Genomic DNA, 12,799 nt, shown 5'->3' with positions numbered 1-12,799 from the left:
AAAAAAAAAAAAAAAAAAAAAAAAAAAAAAAAAAAAAAAAAAAAAAAAAAAAAAAAAAAAAAGTAAAATTTTTATTTTTTTTTTTTTTTTTTTTTTTTTTTTTTGTGTTGTATAATAATATATACCTTTATATATAATATATATATTATTTACTGCTTTATTGTTATGTTTTATTTTTTTATGGTAATAATAATTTTGAATAGTCTTTAATTCATAGAAATAGAGACGAATATATATATATATATATATATATATATATATATATTTATATATTTTCCTAAAAATTTATGAATTCATATTATTTGTTAATATATATCTATACCAATGTGAATAACATAATACCGTTTCGTTCATAACTACATATTATATGTATGTATATATTTATTTATTTATTTGTTTATTTTTTCATTTATTATTAATTTTTTTTTTTTTTTTTTTTGTTGTTGTTGTTGTAACGTGTACAGATAAAAATAAAGTGATTTTTGTTATTATATATGTATACATATATATATATATATATATATATATATATGTGTATACATATAACATATGCATGTAAAATATAACCATTACTAACCCTTATAAAATTCTTGCATACATATATATAGTTTTCTTTTTATTTTTACAAAGGGTGGTTTGTGTTATTTTATACATACACCCTTATAATTGTGTGCGTTTTTATATTTTATGAAATGTTAATAAAACAAGAACCAAAGGAAGTGGAAAAAAAAGAAGAGAAAGAAAAAAAAGGAGCGAAAGACAAAGGGAAAGATTTGTTCTCTTTAAATAAGAAGAGAGAGAAAAAAAAAAAAGAAAGCCAAAAGATAGATAGATATTTAATAAATTCATGTGATTCTAATAAGAGTAATTATTCATGTTGTTATTTAAATAATGAATGTTTTGTAAAAAATATAAGTATATGTAAAAAATGTATGTTTAGTTATTTTGAATTTAAAAATGTAACAAAGGTTATATATATGAGACATGGAGCTAGGACACCAAAAAAAAAAATTAAAAACATCTGGCCTTTTAAAGAGGGGAAAGGAGATTTAACTTTTTTAGGTTTTCAACAATCAATAAAAGTTGGTGAATACTTAAGAAAATATTATTACACATTCAATAAATTAAATAAAAAATATAACAAAAGGGAAAGGGGATTAAGGATTAACAATAAAGAAAAGGGTTATATAAAAAAAAATAAATGTGATGTAAAAAAATGCAAAATATTTTATAAAAATAAAATTAATAATAATAATAATAATGATAATAATAATTATAATTATAATTATTATAATAATTATGTAATAAATGAAAAATATAATGGATCAAATAAAAACGATTATGTAAAGAATAACACATATGATAACAAAGGTTATTCATATTTATATGACTTATCTACCTCTTTTAATGAACTTGAAAATAGGAAGAGGAGATTACATAAATTCCCTTACCTCAGAGATTTTATATATTATGAAAAGTTCTTTTTAAAAATCAATAAAAGATCTAATAAACATCAAAGAAAAGTATTTATTAAAATTAAAAGAAGAAGGAGAAACAATATTTTGAAAATATGGATACATCAACATTTGATTAATAAAATGAAAAAAATAAAAAATAAAAACATGAATAATTATAATAAATGTTATATAAAATTTTCAAGCATTCGTAAAAGAGGCTATCACAAAATGGAAAATATAGAATGTTATAATGATGATGATGATAATAATAATGATGATAATAATGATGATGATGATAATAATAATGATGATAATAATGATGATGATGATGATAATAATAATAATAATGATGATAATAATAATGATGATAATAATGATGATGATGATAATAATAATAATAATGATAATAATAATAATAATAATAATAATAATGATGATGATATTAATAATTATTATTATTATAATTATAATAATGATGAAACCCCATTTAATAACAAATCATTCAATTATGCAGATATGTTAATATATATGAAATATTATTACAAAAACATTTTAAAAGATAAAAAAAATATTTACACAAATAATAAAAAGAAAGAATTATTTTTTCCACTAATGGAAGATTTGTATATGTATAAAAAAAAACTTTTGATTAATAAAATGAAAGAAAAAAATATAGAAAAAAAAAAAAAAAAATACGATAAAATTATTAAGTTAATAAATAAATATTTATGTATTAAAACAACAAATAGTGAACGTTGTAAATTAACTGCTTATGGTATTATTTGTGGTATATTAGGAATAAGTGAATATATTTATTTTTTCTTTTTTATATTATTTTTTAAAAGTAATTATGATAAGACAAATGATAATAATATAGATACTTATACCAAAAGAAAAGAAAAAAAAAAGTGCTTGAATAAGAGATCCACATGCTTTCAAAATTGGATTCTTAATAAGGATATTACTAGTGGGGAATATAATTGTGCAGATAAAAATAATGCACCTGTTAAAAATTATATTATTGGTGAAAAGGTATGTGGTGAAAAGGTATGTGGTGAAAATGTATGTGGTGAAAATGTATGTTTTAAAAATGTATGTGGTGAAAAGGTATGTGGTGAAAATGTATGTTTTAAAAATGTATGTGGTAAAAATGTATGTTTTAAAAATGTATGTTTTAAAAATGTATGTGGTGATAATAACTTCATTCACTTATTTAAAAGTAACAGAATATTTTGTAAACAAAGTAAGATTACCTTTTGTGATGAGTTATATATATATTTTAATAAGATTTTAAAAAGATTACAAAGTCTTGATAATATGTACAAGATTAATCATGAAGTTAAAATGTTTGGTAACGATAAGGATGTGTTGAACAATTCTTATAAGAAATGTTATGATAAAAATGAATATGGATCATATCCGAGTTATAATAAATATTGGAATGATTATAAAAGTCATTATGTTATAAAAAAAATGAAAAGTGTAAAATCTGTACAATGTAGTAATGAATCAATTATTTTAAAAGAAAGCCAAGAAAATGAAAATGAAAAAAAAAATAAAATGGAAAATACTTTTATTAATAATAACAATATAATGTACAATATAAATGTTTTCTTTGATTTAATAATAAACGAGAGAGGAAATTTACAATTTTTTTATAATAATATAAAAAGAAATAGACAAAAAAATGAAAAAGGATTAGAAGAATGGAATGTGTATAATATCTTTCAATTATATATGAAATATATATTTAATGAATTTTCTAAATTTTTAAATAAAAATGTTGAAAATATTGATAATACATTTAACAGTATAACTAATATATATAATAAATATTATATAAATATGGTTATACATGGAAAGGATTGTTTTGAAAAAAAGAAGATACATTCAAAAGAACATATAATGAAAAAAATAGATTTGAAGGATAAGTTTATAGAATATGAAAAGGAGAGAGAAATAATAGACGAGTGTAACAACATTAATATGGATAATAAAAAAAAGGAAATAAATAAAAATTACAATAATATGATTGATAATAATAATAATATAGAAATAGACATGACCAATAATTTTATTTTTACATATTATTATATATTTTATCTTTTAAATTATATGGATACATATATACAATTTCTTTTTTATTATTTAAAAAATACATATATCCTTTTTTCCGTAGTAAAAGTAGCAGAAAGAAATTCTCTTATGCTCAAAACTCTTAAGACGAAAAATCATTATATTAAGAAGCTAAGAAATCATATTATTCACAATTCAGATGTTTATAAAATATTAAATAATTATTATAAGGACGAAATATTTATTGTTTATGATATAACTAAATGGACAGAAAATTGTATGAATACTACAGATATATTATATAATGATGTAAAAAAAAATACCAAAATATATGATTTAGAAAAAAATATAGACATACCTATAATAACAAACGATAAAGAAGAATATCATGTAAATAATAGTATTATAAGTGTATTGAAAAAACATAATTCTTCAGTCTATAAATTAAAAAAAAAATTAAAAAATTCAATTATTCTAAAAGATCTAAAAAAATTAAATTGTAATTTTATTAGTAAAAATTATATACATAATACAAATTATGATCAACATAATAAAATATATCAAGATAAAATAAAAAATTGGACATATAATCCTTTTCATAATAAAAAAAAAAATGTTAAAATTATTAAAAAGTTTATAAGTGCTTATGATGCATATATATATCATGGTGTTAACTTAAATCTTAATTTTAATCGAGCATATGAAAAGTTATCCCTACATCCTCCTTCTAGTACTGATGTAATAAAAAAGGAGTATGGAAAAAAAAATTATATTATTAATGGTGAAATAAAAAAATATGAAGAACAAAATAATTTCATTATAAAACGTCCTAATATAAATATTTCAGGTGAAAATTTGTCTTGTCATAATAAAACAAATTTTTCTATTACATTTCAAGGAAATGATAGGGAGGAAAATATTTTAGACGCAAATGAACACGATAGAATAAAAAGAAATAAAAATTCACAAAATAGAACGAAAGTACAAAATGTTATGACCATAAATAATAATTCAAAAAAATATATAAATAATGAAACAGAATATTATAAAAAAAAAGAAAAAAAAGAAAAAAAAGAAAAAAAAGAAAAAAGAGAAAAAAGAGAAAAAAAAGAAAAAAAAGAAAAAAAAGAAAAAAAAGAAAAAAAAGAAAAAAAAGAAAAAAAAGAAAAAAGAGAAAAAAAAGAAAAAAAAGAAAAATATGACCAAAAAAATGATCAAAAAAATGATCAAACTAATGAACAAAAAAATGAACAAAAATGTCAACAAATATATGACCAAAAAAATGATCAAACAAGTGAACAAACAAATGAACAAACAAATGACAAAATAAAAACGTTTTATAAAAATATATACAATTGCTACAAATTAATGTGTAAAAATGAATATAGTAATAAATATCTTTCCTGGTTATGTAGTGGTATGTCGTTAATAGATGTTGTTATTAACTTTATAATAAATGTTAGATTATATGAAAAATATAATAAAACAAATAAAACAAATAAATGTTTTATTCCAAGAATTATTTTGTATTTAACACATCAATCATCAATATTGTCATTTCAGTCGTGTATAGGTATACGAAAAAAAGATATGAAAATACCTGCTTTTGCTAGCTTTATATCTTTAGAATTAATTCATATTAAAAAAAAAAAAATTAAAAATTTAAGTAACAAATTATGTAATGTTTCCAATAATGAAAAATCTTATTGTAATAGTAATAAATATAATATTATGAAGGGCGAAAAAATAAAACACGCATCATCACGCAGTGTTCATGTTAATCAAACGGATAGAACGGATGTTCTAAGTTTTATTTATCATAATAATACAGCAAATATTTTCTGTTGTAAAGATGATTGTGTGTGGAAGGTAAGGAAAACGGAAAATGAGAAAAAGTTTGAAAAACGTAGAAAAAACAAAAAATTTATGAATGAGGAAAATGAAAATGGAATAAGAGATGATGAAAAAAATATATATAATATATTAAAAAGTAATATAAATGAGAATATAGATAAGAAAAAAAGTATTAATATAAATACATGTATATATAATGACATATCTACCAATGTGAATAATAAAAAATATGAAAGTTATTTACCCAAATGTTTAAATAAAATTCATGATTTTAAAAATTTATTTTACTTATTATGTTATAAAAATAATAATATCGAAGATCTGATACAGTTGTATAATATATGCTTAAATAATAATTATACACATATAAAAAAAAATATGCAATTAAAAGAAGGTAAGAAACATGGAAAGAGAAATTTCTATGGATATTTTGTTAAATTTACTTTTAATAATTCTGTACCTTTAAAATTAAAAAAAAATAAGTTAATAAAAAAATATAACATGGGGAATAAAAAAGATAAAGAAGATAATAATTCTCATAATGATAAAAATAATTATAGTGATAATATTTTTTATGATAATCATCACACCAATAATAATAATAATAATAATAATAATAATATAATGCATGAAGATATCATCAATATAAATAAAAGAGAAAGCTTAAAAAAAAAAAAAAAAAAAAAAAAAATTTGTATACAAAAAAATAATAATATTTGTGAAAAGAAAAAATCTAACGTTCATAATAATACTTCAAATTACATTTCTAATACTGTGAGATTCTTTAAAATGAAAGATATTGCTAAAATAAATACGAATAAGAAGTGTGATGAAAATATCATATCATGTATAAATAAAATGAGAGAAAAAAAAAAAATTTTTAAAAACTTAAATAGAAATATTTTAAATTTTAATAATAGTAATAATGATAAATATATGAATTATATATATAATAGTACTAATGTAACATATGGTAAAAATTATAAAAGAATTAATAAAAAAGACGTTGACATTAATAGTATATTATTACATACATATAAGCAATATAAAAAAAAAAAAAGTAGTATTATATCAAGTGATAATAATAAAAATAATAATACTGAAGATGATATATCGTCAAGAAAATTAAAATTTAAGGATATAAAAGGAAATACGAAACAAAAATATATAAATGATCATAATAATATTAATAGTTATGGTAATAATATTAATAGTTATGGTAATAATATTAATAGTTATGGTAATAATATTAATAGATATGGTAATAATATTAATAGTTATGGTAATAATATTAATAATGGTCTTATTAATGAACACAAAAATATCCTTCTCAATGAATGTAAAAATATAAATAATAAAATTATGGGATATAGAATTAAATGTGACAAAAATGTTGTTACAGAAAAATGTTGTTCAGATGTTATTACTTCATTAAAAGATAAGAAAAGAAAAAAAAAATTACAAAAAAAAAATTATGAAAATGAAAATATCGTTTGTTTAGATTGTTTAATTTCTTATTTAAAAAAGATGTTAAGAATTTATGGAAATCCAGAAATAATATAACGTCCAAATAATTATATATATATATATATATATATATATATATATATATGTGTTTAAATTTTATTTTGCAAAATGTGCATGTTGTGTATTATGTGACACTTTTTTAATTTAATAGAATAATCTTCACATAAATTTTTTTTAACTTTTAAAAGTGTTAAAATTATTAGTTACGCAAAAAAAAAAAAAAATAAAAAGGTAAAAATATAAATATAAATATAAATATAAATTTAAATATATATATATATATATATATATATATATATATTTATTTATTTATTTATTTATTTTTTTATTTTATATAACGAAAAAAAATTTATTCAATTTTTATTTCCCATATAATAATATGTCAACGTCAAAACAATGTACATTTATTTCATTGCATATATGAACATAGGGAGAATGTTTCCTTACACAGGATACAACAAATTTAGAAATATCACCATGTGTGGAAGACGAATTTGTTATGTTGTGCTTAGAAAAAGAATTGGAGTGTATTATATAATAATAGAATATACGTAATGTTTGTAATGGTATGGATAATAAATTAAGAGGTGATGATGAAATATATAATAATATGATTATAAGAATAATATTACGTTTATCAAGTGAATTCATTGAATTTATTTGATTATGTAATTGTAGATATTCTTCTAGGAAATATAATACTTTTTTATATATTATATATTGATCTTTTTTTTCAAAATATTCATATATAGATATAAAATTTAATATATATGATGATATATTTGGTATATATATACAATTTTGTATTGGTATTTTTAAAAAATGAGTATATAAAAGGTTATAATTATTTTGTGTTTTTTTTTCTTCTTTCTGTATTTTATTTATTTTATTTTTTTTTAAAAAAAAAGTTTTAAAAAATAAATCAGCTTCTTTTATATAATCCAGAAAAGTAAGAGAATTAAGAAACTTTATTTGATATTCTAATTTTACTTTATTATTATGAAAAAAAATATCCATAATATATTTTTTACATAATTTATACATAATGTTTTCATTTCTTATTTTTACATTTTTTAATGACACAAATATATCTATAATGTTCATACTTGATAATTTTATTTCATGAAGACTTTTGTTTTTTATTTCTTTTATATATAAAGTTGGAAGCAAAATATTTAATATTTTTAATAACTCCATTTTTATATAAGTATCAATATAATAATTATATGATGTTATATCTTTTGAAGTACAGGTTAAGAACATATTAAAATCTATATTACCTTGATTTGTTTTATCTTTTGTAAGCATATCTTCTTTGTTTAGTTTGATATTTAAATGTAATTGGTCTATGGAGTATAATGAAAATATTTTTGAATAATAACTATTTTTATATTTTTTTACAACTTTTATATCTTTATGATCTATTTTAAAATTTTCTTCATCTAATATATTTATTATATCTTCATAATCATTTATTAATTTTTCGTTATTTTGTTGGTTATTGTACTCTTTTATTTTCTTTTTCTCTTTAATCATTTTTTCATATTCCCTTTGTGTGTCCTTTTTTCTTATAATACAAGATGTATACGTGTTATTATGAAGTGTATAATAAAAGGAAGCAATATTATTTATTAAAAGAACTAGAACATTTTTATTGAATTGATCATGTGTTAAAAATTTATTAAAATATGTTAACACAAAATTATGGAAATGTGGATAATAAAATAAGTAACATTTTATATATATATCTTTTTTCATATAAGTATGTAACACTTCTTTAAAATAGGTAAAATATTTAATATAATGTATATGGGATAATATAATTTGTTCTGATAATTTTATTATATCATTTAATATATTATATTTATCATAATTATTATATTTATCATAATTATTATATTTATCACATTTATTACATTTCATATTATAATAATATATCGATCGTATATTATATTTTTGTATAGAATTATTCCATATGTTCTCTTTATCAATACTAGATAATGTATCTTGTTTATATTTTATGTATGGAGTATCTTCAAAAATTCTTTTCATAATAAAAAATACATATTTTATATTAATACAAGATCCATATTTTTTCATATATTCATAGTACATTTTATACACTTCATGTTCAAAATTTTGAGCTTTCAATAATGCAGAAATAATATAAAAAAAATTTTCTTCTGTTAAAACATTTTGTTTATATTTTATTATGTTATCTAAAATATGCCATATTTTTTCTATTACTTCTTTATTCATTTTTTTGTTATATGAAAGTATATTGTAATAAACCAAAAAATAAGTATTTATAGAATATTTTTTAAAATCATGAATATTAAAAGGGGATTTAGTACATTTAGATGATGTATACATGTTATCTACATTTATTCTTTCTTCATTTTTGTTGTTATCAATTTTAATAATATCATTTTCATTATCTATTGTTTTGTCCTTTTTATTTTCTTCTAATATTTTATTATATTGTATTAAAGAAGAACAAAAATTCCAATGTATATATTTTTTCTTTCCTTCTTTTTGAAAAGAAGAAAAAAAAAGGTTGTCCATTATTTTATTCATATACCTTTCTAACATTTCATCAAATAAATCATCATTTAATAGGACGTTATTTATTTTTTTTTCTTCATATATATTTTCATGAGTATTTAAAATTATATGCGATGTATTATGATAACAGCAGGAAGGTGTTACAACTTGGTTTTTTGTTTGGTAAGTCATATTAGCTTGATAATTGTGAATCCTTTGGTATGTATTCTTTGTATTTCCATCTTTTAACATATCTTCTAATATATCTTCTAATATATCTTGTTTTATTTGTTTTATTTGTTTTATTTGTCTTATTTGTCTTATTTGTCTTATTTGTTTTAAATGATTTGGAATATTTTTAAATTTTTCATTTATATTATTTATTTTTCTTTCTTTAAGTTTCTTCAATATGTTCAGGTACATAATAATCTCCGTTTCATTAATAAACAAAGTTAGATCATTCTTTTTACTTAAGTATTGTAGACACTTATATAAAAATGGAGAATGTAAAAACTTTTGATAATAATATATATATATATTAATTAATATTAATATATGATGATTCGATACGTTTTCATCATAAAAATTATTGTTTGTTGATAAAAATATTTTCTCACAAAATTTCAAACATTTTAATATATCTTGTTGTAAAGATATATTTATTGTATGATCATAACAAAGGCATATTTTATTTATCTTATCTAAATAATGAATAATAGTTATTAATTTATTAAGTGGAATATATGTATCTTCTTTAAATAGATGATCAAAAATGGTGTTACATATATTTGATGACAAAAACATCATGTTTGTATTAATTAATTCATACATATTGTTATAATTTGAAGATATCATATGATCCGTTTTTATATTATTATATAATGTTATTAATTCTTTTTTAAATTTATCAAAAAATAAATTATTATCTTCAAATATTTTCGAATATATATATATTTGATGATATATTCCTTTCATTAAATTAATCATCATATTTATATTCAAACCATTATAATATACATATATACGTTTATAAGAATTAATTAAAAAAAAAATAATAAGAGAACCTATTTCTTCATAATTTCTCAATTGCTCTAATAATATTGATAAATTAACATATATAGAAACAAAACTATTCAATTCATTTTGTGTCATTATTACTAGTTCATCGTAATATATTGATAAATAATCAAACATATATTTTAAAAACGTCTTTACACATTCTTCTGTGTTTATATTATAATCTTTGGATAATAATTTATTCATGTCTAATATTTTTATTATATTAATTATATGTGAATAATTCCATAAGTTTATACAATCATTTTTGGAAGGAACAAAATTATGAGTGTACCTATTTTTAATATGTATATTATTTGAAACATGGATTGTGTGTGCCATATCTTTTTTCTTCTCTTCCGACAGTATGTCTAATTTGGGTATACTAACATTGTGAATATTTTGATTTGTTTCACTTATTTTATGAATATTATCATTTGTTCTAATTACATTGTGAACATTTTGATTGGTTTCACTTATTTTATGAATATTATCATTTGTTCTAATTACATTGTGAACATTTTGATTGGTTTCACTTATTTTATGAATATTATCATTTGTTCTAATTACATTGTGAATATTTTGATTTGCTCCACTTACATGCATACTTATAGTATCACCCATGGCTATATCTTGTTGTATCACCTTTTGTTCCCCTTCGACCTTATGAGCTATATTTTTCTTAAACATTTCATTGTGTTGCTTTATTAGAGAATACAAAATATCATAATTCGTTTTTTTTTTATATATGTTCAAAATAAGGTGTCCTTCTTTTATTTTTTTTTCTCGTTTGTCAAATATATTTAAGCTAGCTGAAAGGAATGATAGTGCTAGGTTAAAGTTTATTTTAAATTGTAATATTTTATTTGTTAAGAGGGAAATGTTATACAATAATTTATCGTTAATAAAAGAAGGATGATTAGATAAAAAGACAACATATGTATTTAAATATTTAAAAGTTTCTTCATCAAAGCTTTTATATTTATAATAATTTGTTTGATAAATTGTACAATGAGAATTATTTATTATTTTTATATTTAAATCATTGTGATTTTTTTGATTAACATAATTAGGAAAATTTCGGTGACTTCCATTTATATCCTTTCCTTCTTTTTTTGAATAAAACTTATTAAAGTTTTTAAAAAATGAAAAGAAGAATATATTGGTAACAAGTTCATGTGTGATATTATTACATTTATTTTTGTGTATATATATGGATATATTATGTAAAACTTGATGAGTATTTTTCAAGTTATAATTTTTTAAATGTAAGTTAATGTTATAATGAATATAATCAAAAATATTCATAAAAGAATTGTCATAAATATTATTTCTTAAATTATGTATATAATATTTTCTTTTAATTAATAGAGTATAAAAATCCAAAAGGAGGACTTTATCTATATAAATATCTTTAATATTATTATTATTATTATTATTATTATTTTTTCCATTTATTATACATAGTATATTCAAAACTATATTATTTAACGTGATTTGTTTATGATTAAGTAATTTATTATGACAATACTTTTTATTATATAACTTTTTACTGTATAAAATTAAATTTTCTATTTTATTCTTTACATCATTTATATTAACAAAATCATCAATGTGAATATAAGAGTTTTTTTCTATATCATGATATATGGTGCAATTCTTTGGATATTGTATCTTTTTTATTTTATCATCATCAATTTTGTGATCATTATTATAAAATATATCATCTTTATTATTTATATTATCTATATCAACATTTCCTTTTGCTTCTACTTCTATAATATTCTCTTTTGTATGTATATAACTTTTATAGACGTGGTAATTCGTATATATCTCTTTAAGGGGACACGTCTCATATCCCCCATATATTATATTATGATTAGATATATTACATTTGATTAAAATATTTCTATAATGTTTTATTCTTTTATAAAAATGCATTAAATTTTTTTTTTTTTTTTTTTACAAATGCGTATATAACCTTAAGGTAACATTAAAACAATCATTTAAATAGGTATACTTTTATATGTATAAAAATAAAATAAAAATAAAAATAAAATAAAAATTGTAGGTAGAATAAAAAAAAATAGTTGAATATATTTCAAAAAAGAACTGCTTTATCTCAATATTAAAAAAAAAAAAAAAAAAAAAAAAAAAAATATATATATATATATATATATATATAATTTTTCATAAATAATATAAAATAAATAAATATAATAAAAAAAAAAAAAATTATTATATATATTAAATATTTAAATAATATATTATATATATATATATAT

At 18.0% G+C, this 12,799-nt stretch overlaps 2 protein-coding genes across 2 annotated transcripts; one reads left to right on the top strand and one right to left on the bottom strand.

Annotated features, from left to right (window-relative positions):
- Positions 1-692: 692 nt before the first annotated feature.
- PRSY57_0207300 (hypothetical protein) lies at positions 693-6,950 on the top strand (the record flags this gene model as incomplete). Its single annotated transcript, XM_020114401.1, has 1 exon — positions 693-6,950. One exon carries the CDS (start codon positions 693-695, stop codon positions 6,948-6,950), a length of 6,258 nt encoding a protein of 2,085 aa, XP_019970872.1.
- A 324-nt stretch (positions 6,951-7,274) lies between these two features.
- On the bottom strand, positions 7,275-12,455 carry PRSY57_0207200 (hypothetical protein; the record flags this gene model as incomplete). Its single annotated transcript, XM_012905508.2, has 1 exon — positions 7,275-12,455. One exon carries the CDS (start codon positions 12,453-12,455, stop codon positions 7,275-7,277), a length of 5,181 nt encoding a protein of 1,726 aa, XP_012760962.2.
- Positions 12,456-12,799: the final 344 nt, after the last annotated feature.

This window comes from Plasmodium reichenowi, chromosome 2 (assembly GCF_001601855.1).
Source record: "Plasmodium reichenowi strain SY57 chromosome 2, whole genome shotgun sequence".
In the NCBI taxonomy this organism is placed as follows: Eukaryota; Apicomplexa; class Aconoidasida; order Haemosporida; family Plasmodiidae; genus Plasmodium; species Plasmodium reichenowi.
The sequence above is the reverse complement of the archived record's forward strand: the minus strand, read 5'-3'. Positions and strand labels throughout refer to the sequence as shown.